Source organism: Grammomys surdaster, unplaced genomic scaffold (assembly GCF_004785775.1).
Source record: "Grammomys surdaster isolate TR1022 unplaced genomic scaffold, NIH_TR_1.0 190, whole genome shotgun sequence".
Classification (NCBI taxonomy): Eukaryota; Metazoa; Chordata; class Mammalia; order Rodentia; family Muridae; genus Grammomys; species Grammomys surdaster.
In genome coordinates, this window is record NW_021604635.1 from 4,821,884 (window position 1) to 4,843,942 (window position 22,059).

The window sequence follows — 22,059 nt, forward strand, 5'->3', positions numbered from 1 at the left end:
GGAAGCACACACCGGATTATTTTTGCTTGAAAAGAATTTTTCCCTTAAAATTATTTCCTTGAAAGATAAACCAACCAATGGATTTGAAATATAAACTGCACTGAAAACAACATTAACGACTCACGAGAGAGGTGCGGTGACCGGAGTGACTTCCGCGCACACGGAAGATGAAGTGTGCGACGGTCACATGCTCAACCATCATAAGCAGCCGTTTACACAGTTGCTTCTAAACCGTTTATTATAAAAGTGACTGGATGCCAAGTTGTGATTCTTTGGACTATAAACATGTTATTACTCAAAGAACAAAAACTACCCTGAAAAGTCCAGACATTATATTATGTTCCTCCACTCCTAGGACCTACTTTCCTAGCATTTAAATAGAGTATGAAAGTATACAGTATAAATATAGAGGGGATATGTACATCTTTCCTGAGGTGCTCCTCACTGTGCAAAGGTCTGCAAAAGACACAAACAAAACTATAGAGCCCCCTCCAGCAGGAAGACAGGGCGCCAGGTGAGGGAGGGGGTTGCCATCCCAGTCAAAACTCTGACCCATAATTGTTCCTGTCTGAGAGAACTACAGGAATGGAAATGGAGAGCAGCCTGAGGAAATGGAGGTCCAGTGACAGGCCCAAAGTGGGATCCAGCTCAAGGGGAGGTCCCAAGGCCTGACACTATTACTGAGGCTAAGGAGCGCTTGTATAAAGGGACCTACCATGACTGCCCTCCGAAAGACCCAACAAGCAGCTGCAAGAGTCAGATGCAGATATTTGCACCCAATCAATGAACAGAAGCTACTGACCCCTGTGGCTGAATTAGGGAAAAGTTGAAAGAAGCTGAAGAGGAGGGCGACCCTGTAGGAAGACCAGCAGTCTCAATTAACCTGGACTCCCGAGATCTCTCAGACACTGGCCCACCAACCAGGCAGCAAACACCAGCTGGTATGAGGCCCCCAACACATACACAGCAGGGGACTGCCGGGTCTGGGTTCAGTCAGAGAAGATGCTCCTAACCCTCAAGAGACTGGAGGCCCCAGGGAGTTTAGAGGTCTGGTGGGGTGGGGGATCAGGGGTGGGGACATCCCTGTGGAGACAGGGGGTGGGGAGAAGGTATGGGATGTGGACAGTTGGAGGGTAGACAAGGAGGGGAATAAAATTTGGAGATTTAAATAAATAAATAAATAAATAAATAGTAGCACCAGGTAGTGGCTAGAGGGTGGAATTACAATAAAGTTCCTTATTTGGAAAAAAAAAAAAGATACTAGTAAAGCCCAGGGAGGAAGTGCCACTCCTCCACCCCACGTCGGCTCCTGCTGTGTAGCCCAGGCTGGCCCTGAACACGTCCTCCTGCATGTAGCCACACTGGGATTACATTTGTATACCACCATGTCGGGCTCTCCCTTATCTTAATGTTGGCAATTGCTAGAAGTGGTATCACACACTGGTATAAAAGACTGTAATAAAATAGAAACCATCATCTTAGATAAAATACTTCCTGATACTGTGAAAAAACAAACTGGGCTTCCTGAGTCAGAAAAAAAATGCTGAAACAGAAAGGGGACGAAACCTGATGAGAATCAGAAAAAAGTAACATTTGCTTTCTGAACTTCCTTCCTCACAAGGCCACGCTCGGCCTGGGCACATCTGGCACAGGCAGGCTCTTTGTGGGCTTCCTCCCTCACAAGGCCACGCTCAGCCTGGGCACGTCTGGCACAGGCAGGCTCTTTGTGGGCTTCCTCCCTCACAAGGCCACGCTCAGCCTGGGCACGTCCGGCACGGGCAGGCTCCTTGTGGGCTTCCTCCCTCACAAGGCCACGCTCAGCCTGGGCACGTCCGGCATGGGCAGGCTCTTGGTGGCGTCGAGGTCACTGTACTCCTGTATGAGTGCTGACAGAGAGGACACAGCTTCTGTAAAAGTGCTCTCCTCCATTCCATCAACTTGCAGGTAGTGATGGAGGTGCGCCTGTAATTGAAACATCGCAATTACCATCCCAGGAACTCTAAGACAGACAGCAATCCCACAAAGTTCTAGCAAATACTGCTAAAATGACAGGCCATTTGCCCACCTCTCCTTGGGAGCTACAGCAGCTAATGGTTGCAGGGGAAGGGGTGCATGGGGCCCACCTGTAAATAGCCTTAAGTAACCCCACCCTCGTTCATTCAAGGAACCCTAGTTACAGTGGGGTACGACACACACACAGCAAAAGTAGGAGGAAGACTCTGAAGAACAGGAGTTCAGATGGCGGAGAAAAAGAGGATGCTGGGAAATATGATCAAAGCCGTTCTATGTACATAGGAAATAGCGAAAGATTAAATAAATAGGCCATCAGCTTTAAAATGGAAGTGGGAACTTAAGTCAAATAAATATTGTGCCTAAAGATGTGTTCACCAGTGCAAGAGTGCCGGGACTGATGTGGGCAGTCTCAACCAGTTTCCAACTGGAGTTGAGACTCCCTCCCTACGGGCTTGGCTGTAACCCAGGCCAAAAGCCCAGGACTCACAAGGTTATAGGATATAAAACTTTTACCATTGTCTTGCTACATGGACATGTTATAAAACCGTCCATTTGTACTTATATCCATAGATTAGTGCTGCTTGCAATGGTGGCCACAGAAGCATTTTTTCCTTTCTTCCAGTGGACAGTGCAAGAGACATGTAACTGGTCAAAATGTGAGGAATAGCAACTGCTGAGCACCTTCTTATAAACGGACACTATAGAATCCCCTCCCCCACACCCCTGACCCAGCAAGGCTCGGAGAACACTGCAGAAGACACGCAGAAGGAACGTAAGAGCTGGAGGATGGCAGAGCATCATGAGAGCGTGTGCTCTGGACATGGCATGCCACAGTGCTCTGAACTCACAGCAGCTATGGCCTCCTGCACAGACGACGCCTGTCAGTGGTGTGACATGACTGGGGAGGGGCGCATGAGGCCCCACCTCTAATGCAGAGCTGTGGAAGGCGGAGCCATTCTTGCTCAGTGATGTAGCCACTGGTAAGTTGCATATGCTTCAGGAAAATCCCAAACTGTGTCATTAGGAAAGGGGGGGATTTGTTGGGTAAAGGGGGTCCAAAGGGAAGGGGAGGATGAGTGAAGGCAGGGTGGGGTGAAATACTCAAAACATGCCCTATACACATGTGGAATTGTCAAAGAATGATTTTTTGAAAACAAAATTAGTATACTGCCTAAGTCCTACAAATACATGGAATTTCTCATTTATATTTGAAATAGCACAGGTGAACGTCTCTTGCATTGCAACTAGGTAAGAAATATTCCGGACAGCTTTAGCCCTGAATCCCAGTGGTGTAATATGTCTTAGCCAAAGTAAATGCAGTCAACAAAGGAGTGTACTTACCTTTTTCTTGTAGAGCCGCATGAACCTTTCTCTTAGCTCCATGAAGGTGGGCTTGACACACGTGTTATTGGCTAATGCTAGCAACGAGTGTGAGTGGCCCACAGGTGGGACAGAGCACAGGCTAGTCTTCCAGCCTTCTTGGTTCCAGGAGACAAACTGCAGAGCAGGTTTTAATCTGAGATTCAAAACCCCAAAGGTAATAACTACGTTACTAAAACTGCCACCTCACAGCAGCTCAGCCCACATACACTAAACAGGGGCAGGAGCAGCTGCACTGGTCCAGCTGTGCCGCTGGGATCCGCCATCTGTGTCTAGAACAGGCCGCATCACGTGACAGAATGATGACGCACACACTTCATGCTTACAAAACAAGGCTCTGTACCCGAAGAGTCACTAACCTAAGGTTACATTTTTATGGTAATTTAAACAAAGGCTTTTGTAACTATTACATTGTCCCAAACTGTACACATAAATTATCTTAAAAATAAAAAACCAAGCCGGGCAGTGGTGGGGCACGCCTTTAATCCCAGCACTTGGGAGGCAGAGGCAGGTGGATTTCTGAGTTTGAGGCCAGCCTGGTCTACAGAGTGAGTTCCAGGACAGCCAGGGCTCCACAGAGAAACCCTGTCTTGAAAAACCTAAAAAACAAAACAAAACAAAACAAAAAATCAACCAAACAACAACAAAAAACCCAAACCTTTCAATATTTCTGCGAAGATCAGAAATCTGTACGTTTCCTCTAACGATGAGGGCGCAGGCGAGGTAGAGACTGTGTCTGGGGTCTGCTTGGATGAGCTGGTGATCTTTACTAAAGGCGTCTGAAAACATCTGATCCAACCTACAAGGAAACGGCCAGTGTTCATCAAAACATACCTTCTTCTACATGGCCTTGTAACATGCACACTGGCATGATGGCTGTGGGTCACCCATACAACAGCAGATGTAGAAGACCAAACAAAACCCAGGAAACCCTCAACAACAGAAAACGAGACCAAGGCCAGTCCGTGCAACATTTAAAAGTTCCTTGTGGATTTTTACTAGCACACTTTAAAGAAAAACAGCCAGCACAAATTGTCATGATTAAAATTAAAAATGTTGATACAACTATCATTTCTGTCTAAATATACCAAGCCGATTACTTCACTGACTTTGAAATATTCAAGTTCAAGAACCAAGTCAAACACATTCCTTTTCATTATGCTGAACTTAGATATAAGGATTAACTTTAAATATAGACATTCCATTACAAAATAGTTTACCACTGCTGGGCGGTGGTGGCACATCCTAGCACTTGGGAGGCAGGTGGATCTCTGTGAGCTTGAGGCCAGCCTGGTCCACAGAGTGAGTTCCAGGACAGCCTGGGCTTCTCAGAGAAACCTTGTCTTGAAAATATGAAAAACAAAACAAAAAAACAACAAGAAAAAAGAGTTTACTACCAATTTACACTGGGTGTGTCAGTGTGTCTACATTAAAAAGCTCATTCTTCTTAAACACAATGAGTTCTAACGATACTAGTGGACAGTCAATGTTGTGATCCATACTCTACACAGGACTTCTCTTGTTGAGATCATTACAGGATCCCTGACAGATAAGGAGTCCTATCTACTGCCTGGCACAACGGGCCACTTGCTATTCACATAAGTAAAATTTACTAATATTACCTGTAATATTCATTAAATATAGAACTGTTAACTTTCCAAAAATTTAACCATTAAAAAAAAAAAAAAGAGTATATGAGGGGTGGAGAAATGGCTCAGTGGCTAAAGGCAGGTATTTCTTTTTCAGAAAACATGAGTTTGATTCCTAGCACCTACATAGGGCAGCTTACAACACACTACTAGGGGATCTGCTGCCCGTGGCCTCTGCAGGCACCTGTATTCATTCACTCGCATATACATATCCACAACATACACATAATTTAAAAAAAAAAAGACCCTTAGAACAATGACAAAAACCCTTTGAGCCCACAAGATGGCTTAGCAGGTAAAGGAACTTGCCATTGTCAAGCCTGACAGCCTGGGCTCAATTCCTGGGCCCATCATTGCCAAGATGATGAAGAGAACTCAATCCCACAAGCTGTTCTCTGCCCTTCAAACACACCATAGTACACACAAAATAAAAATCTAAAATGTAGTAAAGTTAACAATAAAAAGTCTTTCATTTAGAGTCTTCCTATTAGAGTTCGGGAGACCCTTCTACCTCTTTCAGCAGTGAACACCAGCACGGGTGTTTCAAGCCCATCATCACCGTACATGAGTGTGTATGTGTTTTACCTGTGTGTGTCTGTGCACCATCAGTGCCTGGTAATCTCTGAGGCCTGAGGAGGCCATCAGAACCCCTAGAACTGGGGTTACAGATAGTTGGGAGCCATCATGTGGGTTCTGGGGGTTCCCAGGATTTCATGAATGCTAGGCAAGCAGGCGAGAGACACCTCCAGACAGGAGTTTGTTTTTTCTAAGAGGGCATCACTATGGTTTCCAGGCTGTCCTGGAACCCGTGAACATCCTTCCTCTAACCCCTAAGAACTCACATTAGAGGTGTGCACTACCATGTCTGGCCTAAGAGCATTTTTTTTTTTTTTTGAGACAGGAACTCACACGTAGACCAAGCTGGCGTCTAACTCAGAGATATGCCTGTCTCTACCTCCTGAGATCTGGGATTATGAGTGTGTTATCATGCCTGATGCTAAGAGCAACTTGAGGTGGGTGACCTGAGAATGACAGCTACTATATAAAACAGGTACTATATAAAAGCCTCCATGGGGTGTGACTGTGGTAAGAACTTAAAGCACAACTCTTCATCTACCCCACAAACAGTGACAGAGGATTTAAGACTCTGCCCGGGGTCTTATAGCTGGGGATGAAGTCAGCACTCAAACCTGCTGCATCCTGTTCATCTTTAGAAGCCTAAACATTTAGTTACCAGGTCTCAGTTTAATACTCACATTTTAAAACAATTTACTTCTAAAGAAATATTTGACTAATGAGAAATGACTGTCACCAGCTATGTTTTTTATGATTCTCACCAGTAATAACCTGATACAAATAACCTGAGTTAATACAAACTTTCCCTGAAAAGCTCTCGGGCAATGGAACCCAGCTGCACCTCACCTTCGGGGGGGAATGTTAACATCGGCCAGCGTGTAGAGAGGTGTCAGGCTTGACACGAGATAATGAAGCTTCGGGAAAGGGACCAAGTTCATGCTGATCTCATTCAGGTCCATATTGAGGGAGCCCTCAAACCTCGCAGAGCTGGAAGGCCAACGGAGGACAATGAGACAGACTTTCATTTAAGACGGTAATTCGGCAGTCTATGTTCTCAGATCCTTGGCTGCACTGGTCAACAGAGCAGGACAGAGCTCTCGTTTCTGAATCACAGACAGTCGTGAGTAGAGCGAGTTAAAATACAACATAATCCTTAGCAAACCTTATTTCTAGATTTCTAAAGTGCAAGCAGCATCTATCACACCTGCTCATTACACATTGAAAAGCATCTCATTTAAACAGACTTTATATTGAGTTAAACACACACAGGTCAATTATTCACTGTGGAAATTTTATTAAATGTATTAAGGGTCTGTTTAAAACATAATCACAGATCATAATTGTGATCTTAAAAGCTTGAGCTTGAGCCCCAAGCATGGAAATGTTTTGGATCGGATGACAGAGATGTACAGATGAGCTGGTTTACAGCAGCGGCAGCATGACTACACTGAGACTGCCTATCACGGGACACCCACGATGTCCTACATAACAAAGCTGGAGAAGTGCTGGGTTATTACCCCAGCACATGAAAATATAACACAAAACGAGCGTCTGGGCAGCACAAATTGGCCGTGATCCGGGGGGGCGGGGGAAATCAGACAGGAAGTTGGGTAGGAAGAGGGACTCGGAGGGCGAGTATGACTAAATCTGTTGTTAGAAATTCTCGAGGAACTAATAAACTGGTGTCAGACCAATCTGAAGAAAAAAAAAGGAAGAAAGTCCCTATGACTTAGAAGAACTTTAAAGCCTACTGGGCCTATAGCTGAGTGGTCCGGTGCTTGCTTCAATACACTCAAGGGCTAGATTTAATAGTCTCCTGAAATAAACAAAGGAATGCGGCACAGTAAGCGTGACAGCACCAAGCTGGGTGCTTTTGCAGGTGTTCTGAGAGGGCTACCTTGTCAGGCTGAGGAGCAGGTTCGCCACAATGTTGTTCATGGCGTCGAAGGGCTTCTTGTGGCGCGTTTTAACAGCGCCCATGTTCGAAGTAATGAGACTCTTAGGCTTCACAGCTGAGCCCAACTTTCCAGAATTTACCACAAGATCAATTTTGCTAATGATGTCAAATAAAGACTTGAGAGAAAAAAAAAAATTGGGTGAGAAACTATTAGTGAGACTTAGGTGATATTTTCCTAGCAAGAAAAAAAAACTGTAAACTTATTTGTACTCTTAGCTGGAAAAGGTTAAAGTACTGAACAAGCACAAAGGGACGTGACAAAGAATGGCATTTATCTGAGATCCACCCGTGACGTTCAGCGCCACTTCTTACTTGGTTGTCAATGGGCAGCACACAGTCTGCGTGCTCACTGAGCTCCCTCATGGCCAGCATGCTGTTATAAGGCGAGGTGATGACATCGTCCTCGCTGGAAGGATAAACCGCTGTCACAAACCGGTACACTTCTGGGAATTCATCTTCAAGCACCTTTAACAGAAACGTGCCAAGCCCAGAGCCTGTTCCTGAGAATTACAATTTCAAAAGGAAACAACCCGAATGGTTAGAAGTATAATTCTGAGGAACCCAGAATACTTTATTTGTAGGTGTAATTTTCAACTCAGAGAGAGCACAAGCCAGGCTGCCAGGGTTCAAGTTCAGAATTCCATCTCGGGCTCTGAGCACCCGTCTGGGACGGCTGTCTCTAATCTTTTTTTTGTTTTGTTTTGTATTTTAATCACTAGATACTAAAAGAACTGAATATGAAAACTTCAACCAGTACGGCCTCCAGTATTCCTGATAGCAACTTAAAAAAACAAAACAAAAACCTATTTTGACAGCTTTGCTCTCAAGATACATACCATTTCAATAATACAGAAAATTGTCATCAAGTAACTTCTAACAGCCAATAAAACACGACCCCCCTGGAACTTACAAAGTTTCAAACACAACATGCTATCACCACTTATTTAAGAGCAGAAACTCTGGAAATCTCAACAGTAACTTTCTGATGTCTAAAGTCACAAAGTCAGAAAATGTTAAGACTAAAGGAGAAAACTGGATCCTACAACTTAGTTCTATGAAACTGGTGATGACGAGAGTTTACAAGCAGAAACAGTAAAAAGTAGTAATGTGTCAAATGCAGTTTAAATACGTAGTTTTCAGAATCTTGTCTTATAGGGCGTGTGCATGCTATGTTGTTGCATGAAAATTATATGTGTGTAAAAATAAATACGTACACACACACACACACACACACACACACACACATTGTTCGTTGTGATCAGAGTGTAAAGCCAAGGCTCCAGGAGCAGGGCATGGGCAACATTTAGCCAACATAAACCCAGAAGTCTAAGACATGAGCCTGTTTATTTATTTATCTATTTATGTATTTAATTTCTGTAACTCCATTACCTAGTCTTAAATCAGTTTTAGAAAGAAAAATTTATTATTTTTTCCTCCAGATCTTGTTACTATGACTTAAAATTAGCACATCATTTTGTTTCTGTTTTATCAATAATAGAGCAAAATAATTCCATTTTTAATTACAGACTTCTCTGGGAGACAGAGCAACACAGCTCATGTCTCCAGCTCAGGCTAGAGTGTGTGGAGCGGAGGTTGAAGGTGGTTAACAGAAGAGGATTAGCATCCTTACCAGCAAGCCACATGAGAACATGCCAGAAAAGCTCGACTCTACTTGGGATAAAGAACTAACAAACCCAGCTGGAGCTAAGCATGTCTCAAAAGCACCTACATACTATATTGGAGGGCGGCTGCAAACATTACAAGAGAATCTATATACTGCTGTGCGCGTGCTCCACTGTGTGCCGTGCTCAAGCACTGTGTATGTGTGTGCAGATGGAGGGCAAAGACAGCACCAGGCGTTAGCCAAGCGCCAGTCTCCTTTCTGCTTGACAGCAAGAGTCCTGTGTGCGCCCAGGAGCCCGTCTGTCTCTTGTTCCCTGGTTCTGGAATTAGAAGCATGGGCCCCACCCCCGCTTTTTGATGTGGGTTCTGACACTCCCACTCAGGCCCTCATGCGTGAGCATGAACACAGTACCCCTAAACTGTCTCCTCAGTTCTAATTTCACAACATTTTAAGATGAAAAGCTCAAGTGTACCGACACTGAAGCATACATACACGCTACAGGCATCCAACCTACATCTCTTGGGCATACGTATCCTAGGCCAGCCATGAACGTGGCCCAGCACAATATATGAATATATAAGAGTGTTTCTGCTCAGCTGATTTAGTCCTTGAGCACAAGCCCTGTGGCTGATACCATGTCTCACTGTGAGAAGACAGGACGCGTCTGCTAGTGTATGCTAAGCCAGCATCGGGTCTGACAAGAGGCTTAAGTTGGAGCATGAGCTCTCGCTCGCTCGCTCGCTTGCAGGGAGCGTTACCACTAGTGGCCGTTACCTCCTCCCATGGAGTGGATGATGAAGAAGCACTGTAAGCAGTCGCACTGCTCTGCCGACTTCCGGAGTTTCTCTAAAATCTGTTCCCAGTAAAGACTTCCAAAAACTTTGTGACCCACAGCCCTGAAAATAAAAATACAAATTAAAAAGAAATCCAAGCCAGGCGGTGGTGGCGCACGCCTTTAATCCCAGCACTTGGGAGGCAGAGGCAGGCGGATTTCTGAGTTCGAGGACTGCCTGGTCTACAGAGTGAGTTCCAGGACAGCCAGGGCTACACAGAGAAACCCATCTCAAAAATCCAAAAAAAAATCCTTGATTATTATTTTATGATTTTATTATTTCCTCAATCTAAAAAAGATTGAAGAAAAATGGAGAACTATTTAAATTGTACTAAGAAATCTATCATATAATAAATCCTATTCATCATATACTACATGCCAATAATTCTCAAATATCCTTATAAGCAAGCAGTACTAACTATAGTTTTTAAAACTTTATTTTCAATTTTTTTGCCAAATAAATTATAGAAATTAAGAATTCAGGTATACTTTTCTTATTTCCATTTAAACTCTGAACTGTGTGTTCACAGCAGTAAAACCCTAACTAAGATGCCTAGTCGCCTGACACATAGAATCCAAATTCATGCTATAATAAAACTATATATCTGAACTCTACATGTGAACCCAAGTAACTGGAAAACAATGGGAAATTATTTTATTTTTAAGCAAGAAAAAAAAAATCAATTAACTGTTGGGGTACATTTTCCCATAGAAGAGATTACATATTTAAGAGTCAGCCTCTGACTCAGGTTGGAAAAGAGGAGAGTCGTTTGCCTTACATCTTTCTGTTAACTCTGTTGATTTACACAAACAGGAAAAGTTGAGGAATCAAGTAACATAAGCAAATAGTTTTTAAAAATACTTAAAACCTTTAAGAATAAGAGTGTATCAGGTTCTCATGATTCATTTTCGGCTAAACAACAAGAAAGTACAAAGAGGAGTAAAAGCCATGCCGGGCAGCGCTTGGAAGCATCGTCATTAGTTAATCACGGAGGATGAGGCAGAAAGGCGGACTATGGCCTGCCTCCGCTACTCGCTACTCAGGGCAGATCCGGATATGGAAATGAATACTCAGCCTTTTCAAATGACATGCAGTACAGTCTCACCAATTATTTCCCGAGCCAGAGATATCAGTGATGAGCTGTTTGCTATCAAACACGTCTCTCAGTGGGCCTTGGAGAATTTCATTCACTACCCCTTCTTCCATGTCAATCAAAACAGCCTGAAAAGAGAATTTAAATTTAACATTTTCTTTAGTAATCTACTCTATAAACTCAAGAATTCATGAGCTATAAGTTATATTATTCTTTTTCACAATTTTAGATTAAAAATTTTCTTTATGTAATCTATTGTAAGGATTAAAAAGGTAATTTCATCCAGCTCAAAATGATGAAACCTAATTAAAAAGTGGATTCTGACTCTTAACTCTATTCCAAAAGGGGCCAGTAGGGAACAAAGGAACCCAGTAATCCTTTCAACTGAATTCTGACAGGGTCTTAGAAATCTAGATGGCAATTCTGGCCAGAAAAAAATTTCAATAAGCGTAGGATGTATTAATGCGTTTTCTCACTAGAAATTAAAATGGAACAATTACAGCTAAGAAATGTCCAGTTCAAGCGAGCTAATTGCTAAAGCCAAGGTACTAGACAGCTGGTAAAGGTGACAAGGCTCCTTCACTGTGCTCAAGTAATGCACAGGCAAATTCATAGGCTCTGACTATGCTGACGGGAGATAATCCACGCTAGAAAGAAGAACATGAGAGATAAAGTTAACAGAGATACAGCCAATATAAGCAGGAATGGTTTGCCAATAGGACCACGTGCTCCTTCCTCCTAGGACTAGGTGTTCCCTCCTTCTGGTTTTCTTTTTTACTTTCCAAAGGAAAGCTGTCAAAGAATTTAATGTGAACCATGTAGTGGCCGTCCAGCATGTGAAGCAAACTGGAAGGTGGATAAGCTTGAACACCGGGTGCGTAATGAGATACTCACAAAGAAACAAATCGTTGTTCTGAACTATTGTCCTCTCTCACTCTGTGCAACAACAAACCGCTCTAGATTGGACTGAGAAGTTATAAAATTTCCAAATCTTCAGAATTTAAAAATTTAAAAACCCAAAAATGTCCAAAGCCAAATTTACACACACATGCACTTGTGCAAGGTGCCTTAGTCACTATTGGTCTGCTGCTGATCCGATCCACATCTTTCCGAATCCGAGAGAAACTATCACAGCTCAGCAAACTGAAGGGATGCACTGACACTGCAATGCCTGAAGCTTCTGTGAGTGAACAGAAATGGCCCAACTCTTGTAAAAACAACAGAGCCACGTTACAGCCAACACTTCAAAAGCTGAAAGAACTGTTAAATTTTGCCTTACTCATCATATTTGCCAATCATCTTCCACTTCTCCAAGTACCTGGATACCATTATGCAAGGAGAGAATTTATTGACGTAGCCTACTTAACCCAGTGCACTTCAGGTGGGGCTACCACCTGGGTAGGTGGTCCTGGTGGTGTAAGAAAGCAGGCTGAGCAAGCCTCGAGGGCAGAGCCAGCAAGCAGCTTCAGGTCCTGCTTCCGACTCCTACCTGGAGTCCCTACCCTGACTCTGAAGCTCAGCTAAGGCATGGAGTGTAAGTGAGACAAACCCTTCCCCCACACATTACTCTGGTCACTGTGTTTTATTCCAGCAAGAGAAACCCTATGAAGGGACACAATGGACAGATCATGAATCAAAGACTGCAACTGTTTTTTAACATTTTTTTTTCAAAGATGTTGGATGTGGAGACACGTGCCCGTACCCGTAACTTCATAGCACTCAGGAGGCTGAAACAGGATTATTGGAAGGGTTTTTGTTTGTTTTAACCCATTAGTTTTACTTCTGTGTCTGGGTGCTTTGCCTCCGTGTGTCATGTCTGTTCCTATCATATCATGTTCATGCTTCACAGCACGTTCATCCCTAGTTCCTGCAGAGGCCATGACATCACTGAATCTCCTGTAACAGAGATTCTGAACTCAAACCCTGAGTTCTCTAGAAGAGCAGACAGTGATCTTAACCTTGACGCCATCTCTCCGGCCTCATGTAAATGTTGTTTAAAGGTTTTTTATTATTATGATTTTTTTAGTGTGTGTTTTCACGCATGCATGTGTGTATGGACATGACTGCAGGTGTCCGAGGAGGCCAGAGGTGTGGGACTGCCCTGGAGCTGTGGGCAGCTGTCAATCTGCCTCAGTGCTGTATTCTGATCTGCTCTGCAACAGCAGCAAGAAGAACTGCTGACGCTGACAGCTCTCTCTGCTCTCTCACAATTATGTTTATAATTGTGCTCCTTTTTTAAAAACATAAATAAGTTATTAGGGGTGGGGATTGGTTAATTCTAGGGCTTTTCAAGGATGTATTGAATAATATGTAATTTTTTCCTTAAATGTAGACATTACACAAACAAGAGTCTTGACTGAACAGAAAAATTGTTTACAAATTGTCTAAGATTATAAAACATTACATCAGTCTTGTTCCAAACCAGATTTGGTACTGAGCATGGAAGTTTCCAGATAGGTGAGCCACAGCACCTGTGACTGCTTTGCTTTCTGTCATGGAAACAACATGGAGAGCACACACTCTAATGTGGGCCTACCTGAGTGGGCTCTGACAGGATCGGCACTGCCCTAGTAACCCACCTAGCTCTTCTGATCTTCCCTGAGGCACACGGAGCGCTTGGTTTCTCCTTCCTTTGAGAAGCAACCAAAAGTTGGGAGTGTTTTTGATTCTTCGCCTCAGGCATCCCAGTCTGCAGTCGCAACTGTTCTAGTAAGGCAGAAGTCTAGACTCCCTTCCAGAGCTGCGTGATAATGACCAGAACACAGGATTTACAGCATTCCGTGTGCCTGCTGGGGTATGACAGGGTTCACAGCCACCCGCATACCTGTGATTCAGTGTTATCTAGCCCACTGTCGTTCAGTTTCTTTCTCTCTGACATTGGGATGCCAGCTCTCCACACACATAACTGAGCTCTTTCTTACCATCACGTCAGTGAGCAGCGGAAGGGAACGAGGACACTACTAGGAGAGGATAAAGGAGCACATTCCTGGAGAGCCCTTCCATTCTCTCCTCAGGAGCCTGGTGCTCTGTGATCACAGGTGAGTCCAGGCTTCACAGGGGCTCCCTCCACTGTTCACCATACTCATCGACTGCCCTGATGCGCAGACAGTTTCTCCTTCAGTTTTGTTTTCCACCAGAGATTACCCAGAGAAAAACAGTTTTCAGGAGCCACCCTACTGCTCTAGTCTTTCTGGAGTCTGAACTGCAGCACCTCAGTTCCTTACCTAGTCTTAACTGCCTTTCTTTTTCTAATAGTCAGAGACCAGTTAACAACCAGAAAGGAAAAATAAACTGTAGAGAGACAATGAACTCAAATGCCACTGCCATGTTACAAAGTAAAAATCCCAGAGGATGTATCTTACCCGTGCTTTCAAAGAAGATATTCTTCCTCTGGAAATACTGCCACCATCCCCAACCGCTCTGAAAGGTGAGGAAATTGAGAAAGGGCTGTAAGATTTGTCAGGGCTGCTAGTGATACTTTCATTACACATAAGGCAGCTCTCTCTTTCTCCCATATTGATCCAGGGGATCGAACTCACGGCTTCAGCTCGGCAGCAAGCACCTTGACCTGTGGAGCCATCTTGCCAGTCTCAGTCCCTGTTTTTGAGGCATTTTTCTGAACCCAGAATATCTGAGTTCCAGTTGTGTGAGATAAATGTGTATCTTTCTTGTTTAAGTTACTGCTAATTAGGTCTTCTGCTGCAGCCTCACATGTTAACTGATTTATATCATAGCTATATATAGTTTAGTGAAAGTACTGAAACCTATGCATATATACAGTGTACCAGTCAATGTAGCTCACAAGACAGAGACTAGACGGAGAGACGCTGGCTAAGCTGGCTAACCACAGGCAGCACAGACCAGGAACGAGTAATCCTCAGGACAATTCCATTAGCTCCTATCTTGCTGAACAGAGTTGTATCTGCCATTCCCACTCCCATGCCCACTATCCACGAGGGCAGGCGAGTCGCTGCAGCGAGGCCTTAGGGTCTGGGTTGTCATAGAAACAGTTTGCCAGTGTCGACTGTTGGTAGCTCTTTATCACATGTTATTCAAAAGGATTAACTTGAAAGAAAACCCAGTCTTAAGACCAACTGTCAATATGTAATACATTTTCTTTCATTAACTTAGAGAGAATTTGGTTTCATTCTATCATTTCTTAAACAACATTTTGTTGTTGTTTCTCTCCCCCTCTTACCATGCCCTCTTGTGCCCTCCTATCCCAGAGCTTCCTGTTTTCATGTCACGGGTGACCTCTGCCACTACCTCAGCCTGTCTCTTAGTCCCCCTCATGATCTCCTGTCCATTCAACTCTGTAATAATCGGCTATCAAGAAAGGGAGGCTGGAGGTGGAACCAGGAAGGGAAGCATGTGAAAGGAATATTGCAAAGGCAAGTTCGAGTACCTATGTAAGGGAGACAATATTCTAAGTCTCAAATAAGTAAAGTAATCTAAAGAACAGCCCTCTTCCTGTAATCACAACGCTGCCTGCCAGTATGGAAACTCACTTTAATCCTTAATCTCACACCTTCTGAATAGCATGTTGCTTTGGCAGAGTTCTTCCAAACAACAAAAAAAGTATGCTTATGACTCAAAAGGACTATCTAGCCTGAGTTTATATTGTCCACCACTAACAATGACTTTCCAAGTTTTAACCTCCCGGTTCTTTGAATTTGCCTAACCTGACTGTCCTGGAGGCTCTGGGATTCATTAAAAACAAAACAAAACAAAAAGTCATGTTTCCTGAGAAGATAACAGCTCCAATACCTAGTCAAACCAATTCAAACTAAATTTCTACCAAGTTGGAAAAGCCCGATATTTAATCGTAATTGTCAGGACAAGTCCACTACAGCTGGTTTATAAAGAACTTTGAAAGTGTATGACAACATTAGACCACGGGCATATCTGAAATGTTAAAAGAATCCTCACACTTGTATCTTACAGTAAACAAAAAGTGACGCATGCTGTGAGCAGTTGCCACCTTTCTTCTCAGCATATTCTTAGGGCAAAGAATCCGCAAAACCTTTCAAAAACTGGTCACTGCTAGACTCATAACACGGTAGGTACCCTCAGTGAAAACGGCAGTTTTCCCAGACTGACACATCATTTCAAAATACTGAGAGTCTCTTTAAAGGTTCTTTTTGGCTTACTGAAGTCAGTCAAGGAAGCCTGCTGTTCTGCAGAACGGTATGAAAATGAGACATGAGAATCCACTTTCAATCAGAACAGCAGACAAAGGAGACACGGTCTTAGCTGGGGACTGTTTGTTTATCCTTTAAGGAATCCTTCCATTCTGCTGACAGGGAAAGGATTCCTAACAAGCAGAGACAGACTTTCACCCGCTTACCTGGTATCCACATTCCTGAAGAAGCTGCTAATTGCATCGTCATAAATTCCTTTCTAGAAACAAAGCAAACTATAGCATTTAAGTTTATTTTCTCTAAAGCCCTTGTAACTGTAGCAATTCTACAACACTGAAAGGGCTCTAAGAAAAAGAAACCTAGGTCGACTCTTCCAATTGCATCTAAGGGTAAAACGCCAAGAGAACTCCTAAGTTTGACATCACCTATAGCATCTACGGTCTTTCAAAACAAGGGGGAGGAAGTGCAGGTGGTGGTGGTGGAGGAGAAGAAGACTGCTAAGGATTAGGGAAACTTAAAACCAAACTCTTTGGCGAGTGCTTTTTACCTGTGACTTACAACAACACGGGTTTAAAAAGAAACTAGCCACGTTCCACATGAGAAGATCCTATGCAATTTATGGTACAGATTAAAAAGCCCAAGTGAGCTGGGCATGATAGTCGTGGTCGTGGGGAAGCACAGACAGACAGATCGCTGCAAATTCGAGAACTAGCATGGTCTACACAGCGAGTTCCAGGTCAGCTAGGGCCCCGACCAGGATCCAAAGCACCCCTCCCCAAGCCTCAGGTGAACTCTGCGGGCAGGTCCGGGTGACGGGCAGGTGGGGGCGGGTACCTGATTGACCGCGGCGTGCTCCCTCAGCGCCAGGTCCCAGAAGCAGCAGCCGATCTGGTTCCCGCACTGTCCGACTGCAGCCAGCAGCGAGGAAGAGAGAGGAGCGCATTAGGAAGGTAAACGGGTGACTGCGCTCCGCAGCGACCCGTCCCCGCCGGCGGGGGTAGCTCACCCTGTACGACCACCGACTGGGTCATTCCGCCGGGAGGACCAGCAGGAGCACTCCCGCCCTCACTCCCGCCTTCGCATTCGAACTCAACAAGGCGCAACGAAGGGCGGCCTTAAGTCACGTCGCTGCCGCAAATAGCCAAGGTCGTAATGCCCTTGTTTCTTTACGGCGCAAGATTTTAGCGCAAGCGCATTTGCGGCTAGCTGTTACCATAGCGACTGGGCCTCCGGCAGGTAAATCCTAGCTGCCCTGTCAACATCCTTGAGCGTCTGCAGCTCCGGAGGCCCTGGTAACTGACGGGTAACTAGGTTTCGGAGTGGCCTTTAACATAAGGGACTTTAACATTGATCACGGGTTTTGAGAGGCTCACAGTCTAAACAGTAGGAGAGTGGGTCCGGTTCCTCGCGATGTTGCCCGTAGTGTCGTTATCTAACAGAAAACGAATGTCGAGGAATCTCAGGCAAAACCCCAGGCAAATAGGCTCATCCGAGAACAACGGAAGCTCGTTACGTCCCGACCAAATACCGCAGCTAAGTTCAGAGGCCAGAGAGACATACTTCTCAAACTAACTTTTAAGGTTTCTGGATAATTCAAAGCATCCACACAGAACCAGCTTCCAACAGCCGGCAATGCCATTGAAGATACACACGATGCACTCAAAAGACAGGACCTAAAGTATTAGGGGGCGCTGGCAAGGAGAGCAGTAATATTCAGTGGACAAGGGTCTAGGGAAAGAAGAGATGGGCTAAAAGTTAAGCCATTTGGTTTGATGTATGTACAATGTAGACAAGATTTTTTTTCTTAAAAGGCAGGGGTGGGGCACAAAGTTCGAAAAAACAGTTATTTTTCAGAAATTAAATTTTTACTGAACAAAGCAAAAGAGGTTTTAATTAAGAACTAAATTAAGAATTTAGGCTAGAGAGATGGCCCAATCAGTAAAATACCTGCCTCTGAAGCATGGGGACATAAATGCAGATCCAGCACTTAACAAAAGTCTGGGACCCTGTAACCCTAGGCTTGGAAGGTTGGAGGAGGGAGGATCCCCAAAGTCTAGCTGAACCTATGAGCACCAGATTCAGGCTCAATAGGAGACAATATCTTAAAAAGTAAGATGAAGAATGACCAAGGAAAACACTTCCATACATGTGCACACACACAAATCCCCTCAAGAACTCTAATGCTTTCAGGAAGTTAATATTTTCCACAAAATTCTGAGACACTACAAAACCTTTAGTCTTCATTTAGCAAATGTTAAATTATACTTACTGTTAATGTGTTGTGATATGTGGTATGATGATAATGTGACTTCAGCCACAGTATTGATTGGTTAGAACACCTTATTCTGCCGCCAAGATACGACTTAGCTTGTTATTGCACAGTTTTGAAAGGTGTGAAGTTTGACATTGTAGTGGCTGTTTGCATCGCTGAGGCCTCCCCATATTTCTGTTTGGGTGTCTTACACTTCTGTTCTTACATCTCTTGTAATTAAGGGGTAGATTTTAGCCAGGAAAAATTAGAAATTGATGGATTTACTCTTACCTACTTCTCGGTAAGCATATAGTCTGTGATAAAGGTAGTCAGACACTTTGGGTCTTAATATTGAAGTGCCCAAATCTGGGGCTCTCAAAGTTTTCCAAGTGTAGACAAATGTGTAGGCCGTGATGTTACTAGGTCTGATCGGTGGATTGTGTGCCAGCCAATGCACTTGGTGTTCTGGCCTTTGCAGAGCCCCGCCCATGCTGTAGTGCCTGTCATTCTCCAGAAGCCACGCAACAGCAAGGAGTTGTAAGAAAGTCCTTACGAGCTTCACTAATCACTTCAGTCTGGAGTGAATCAGATGTGCCTGCTTCATAGCCAGGTGAGGTAGTGCCTTGTGTTGCAGTCACACCAGGACCTTAGAGTGTGCATGTTCAGGTGAGCCAAGATGGCAGGCACGGCCTATTGGCAGCTTCTCTACCATCTTACAAGCAAGAATATTTTTTTTTTTATTAAAAAAAAGTTATTCAGATTTTGGGGTGCAATTGTATTTGAGTGATAACAAATTAATACATGAAATAAACTCAGCAAGATTTTGATTGCTAAATAGAAGCAAAAAAAGGCAGCGAGGGTCACGTAGGTTGCTCCTATAAGTGGAAGGAAGGAAGAAAGGAAAAGAGGAGGAGGAAGGAAGGAAGATGACTGTTAAGATGGATGATGTGCGTGGTATGAGATAAAATGTAATCTTGGGGGAGAAAACATTTACGTAAGTATTTCGTGCTGCAGAGCTAAGCAATGTAAAAACACAGGAACAATGTATTGAAAACATACGGCTGATTTTGCCGGCCTACTGCCATATGTCCAGGACTTGGAACCTTGTCTACTATGCAGTAGATAGTAACTAACTGTTGAAAGAAGTAAGGAAACAAGGATCAAAGCGTGGTAAAGGATTAAAGGACAAGTTCTAAAACCATGGAAAAAGCAGACTAGAGAAATGAAACCAAATCGCTGACGTAGAGGACAGGCTTGAAGTAATCAGAGAACTCGGAGGGAAAGGCAAACCTATCAAAACTGTTAAACATAATATTCATGGTGGAGGCACAATGCTCTGCACAGGATCAATAAATACCTTGAACTAGACAACACAGAATGTACAAGGACAAATGTTCTCAATGATATAAAAACAATGAAAAAATATATGGGTTAAAAGGACACACCGTATTCACGGCAATGCTCCTATAGAGCAACACCAATGACGACATCGTGGTTAAGTTCTTCAGTTTTTAGAATAAAGAATTCTTTAGGATTCTGGGCAAGAAACCAGGAGTGGGGTGGAGAGAAATCGATCAGGCTCCTTTATGCTGGTCTATAATAGGGCATATCTTTAAATACAACTATTATGTAATGTTTCAGCAGTTGTTGGAGATTCTATCCTAATCCCAAGGCAAAATTCATTTAATAGGGCTAGAGAGAAGGTTCAGCGGTTGAGAGCATTTGCTGGTCATCCAGAGGTCCCGAGTTCAATTCCCAGCAACAGCATGGTGCACAGCCATCTATGATGGGATCGGATGTCCTCCTCTGTCTGATGTGCTCTTCTGTTATGCAGGCACACGTGCAAATAGGGTGCTCATATACATAAGTGACTGCATCTTTACAAATTCATTTAATAGTTAAAAAATGAAATTAAAGTCAGCAACTGAAACATCAACTGTAGAAGTCAAACATTCTGACATGGTGCAATTAAAAAATATACTATTTGTTACATGCTGAGGGATGGCAATGGGAAACAGTAAAAATCATTGTTTGGTATAATTATCCTGTAATATTTCTATAAGAAGCAGGGAATTTTGCACATACAACACACTGCAGTTAATAACCTACCGTCTCAAATCTGAGTTGGGATGTTCTGGCATTGTGTGTCTTGATGATGTGCAATGTGTGTTGTGCACTCAGAACCAAGGCTACAGTGAGAGTACAAGTACAAGAAAAGCAAGCACCACCAGATACGTGTCAGGTTTATCATGTGCTGATCGCTGTGTGTTTAGAAACCTCTGGTGGTTGTTAGATGTCTCACTTAGTTACATGACTCCACAGTTTAGGAAGCCACGGTCTCTTAACACATTTAGTAAAGGACATCACTGAAAAACCTCTACAGAGGTTTAAGGAGAGTCAAATATGTTCAGAGAAAATCAAAATTCTATGGCTCTCCAAGTTGTCATATACGTGAAATTTGATTTTGTGGTCACCTATCCACATTTATTCTTGTGGTACACTGTCATTTCTGAATCCATCTCTTGGGTAACTTGACAGTTAGCAGCAGTTAATAAGATTGTCTTCCAGCCTTTTTTTTTTTTAAATAACACTTGAGTCCATTAGCTAGATGATCTGAATTACAAGTTATTACAGTTTTCTTTAAAAACATTTTTCAGGCCTGCACGGCAACAGTTCCCTATAATTTTGGCATTTAGGAGGTAGATACATAGAATATCTATGGGGTTGAGTCCTGCCTGGTTTATTGAGTGAATTCTAGGCCAGCCAAGGCTGCATAGTGAGACCCTGTTTCTTGAGGAAGACATAGATCTTTGTTCTTTAAGCTTTGGGTAAGACTCCTTGTCAACTGCTGTCCCATCAGTAATGCACAGTGGGTATATTAGCATCTGTGTTAGGACCTAAGTCAGTACGAATCAGGATAAACTCTGTGTGCCGTAGGAACAACCAGCCTTCCAATTCATTCAGCCTTCCATTTCAGTAGTACCTAAGAGCACACGATTAGCTTCTGTATGTCTATCATTATTTGGTGCATTTTTGGTTAAGTTGATGAATAATAGTTGTACACATTTACTGGGTACAGTTGGAATATGTCTATGTACTGGGTGATAAAATTTTCATATATTATCTCATATACTTTTGTAGTAAGAACACTTAAAATTATCCATTTGTAACTTACTATAATCTTCACGGTATTCAGAAGATTCTTAAAATTTCTTTTTCTACTGAAGCTTTATACTCCTCTGATAATTGCTGTTTTACTCTCTTCTCTTACATGGTTAAGCTTTTAGCTCTCAGTACGCAAGTAAGGCATGTGGTGTCTATTTTGCTGTGCCTGGCTTATTTTATTTAACATAGTGTCTTCGAGAGGCTCATTCATGTTGTAAACAACAGGGATTTCCCGTTTTCCGTCTCTCCTTGCAGTACTGGAGCTGAGCCCAGGGCCCTGTACATGCCAGGCAAGTGCTCTACCACCAAGCTACAACGCCAACTTAGGATTTCTTCTTCTTCTTCTTCTTCTTCTTCTTCTTCTTCTTCTTCTTCTT

General features: G+C 43.4%; 2 protein-coding genes across 7 annotated transcripts in view; one reads left to right on the forward strand and one right to left on the reverse strand.

Moving 5' to 3' along the window:
* Positions 1-1,096: 1,096 nt before the first annotated feature.
* Positions 1,097-17,368, reverse strand: Tube1 (tubulin epsilon 1). 2 transcript variants are annotated; one of them, XM_028769024.1, is made up of 12 exons: positions 17,273-17,368; positions 17,101-17,174; positions 16,473-16,525; positions 14,488-14,545; positions 11,138-11,253; positions 9,974-10,095; positions 7,888-8,075; positions 7,516-7,691; positions 6,465-6,605; positions 4,052-4,192; positions 3,355-3,529; positions 1,097-1,962 (listed from the first exon to the last, which is right to left on the reverse strand). In XM_028769024.1, exons 1-12 carry the CDS (start codon positions 17,295-17,297, stop codon positions 1,804-1,806), a joined length of 1,428 nt encoding a protein of 475 aa, XP_028624857.1. In that variant the 5' UTR covers positions 17,298-17,368; the 3' UTR covers positions 1,097-1,803. The 2 variants fall into 2 exon arrangements, with proteins under 2 accessions (XP_028624857.1, XP_028624858.1); XM_028769025.1 differs by lacking the exons at positions 14,488-14,545; positions 16,473-16,525; positions 17,101-17,174; positions 17,273-17,368 and adding an exon at positions 13,705-13,801.
* A 98-nt stretch (positions 17,369-17,466) lies between these two features.
* Fam229b (family with sequence similarity 229 member B) overlaps positions 17,467-22,059 on the forward strand; it is a 13,816-nt gene continuing 9,223 nt past the window's right edge. For 2 of the 5 annotated variants that reach the window (XM_028769072.1, XM_028769074.1), the window contains exons 1-2: positions 17,467-17,502; positions 18,996-19,127. The gene's annotated coding sequence lies outside the window, so the exon portion shown is untranslated. Of the gene's footprint in view, positions 17,559-18,995; positions 19,128-22,059 lie in introns of all 5 variants that reach the window. The other 3 variants (XM_028769071.1, XM_028769070.1, XM_028769075.1) reach the window with 3 other exon arrangements.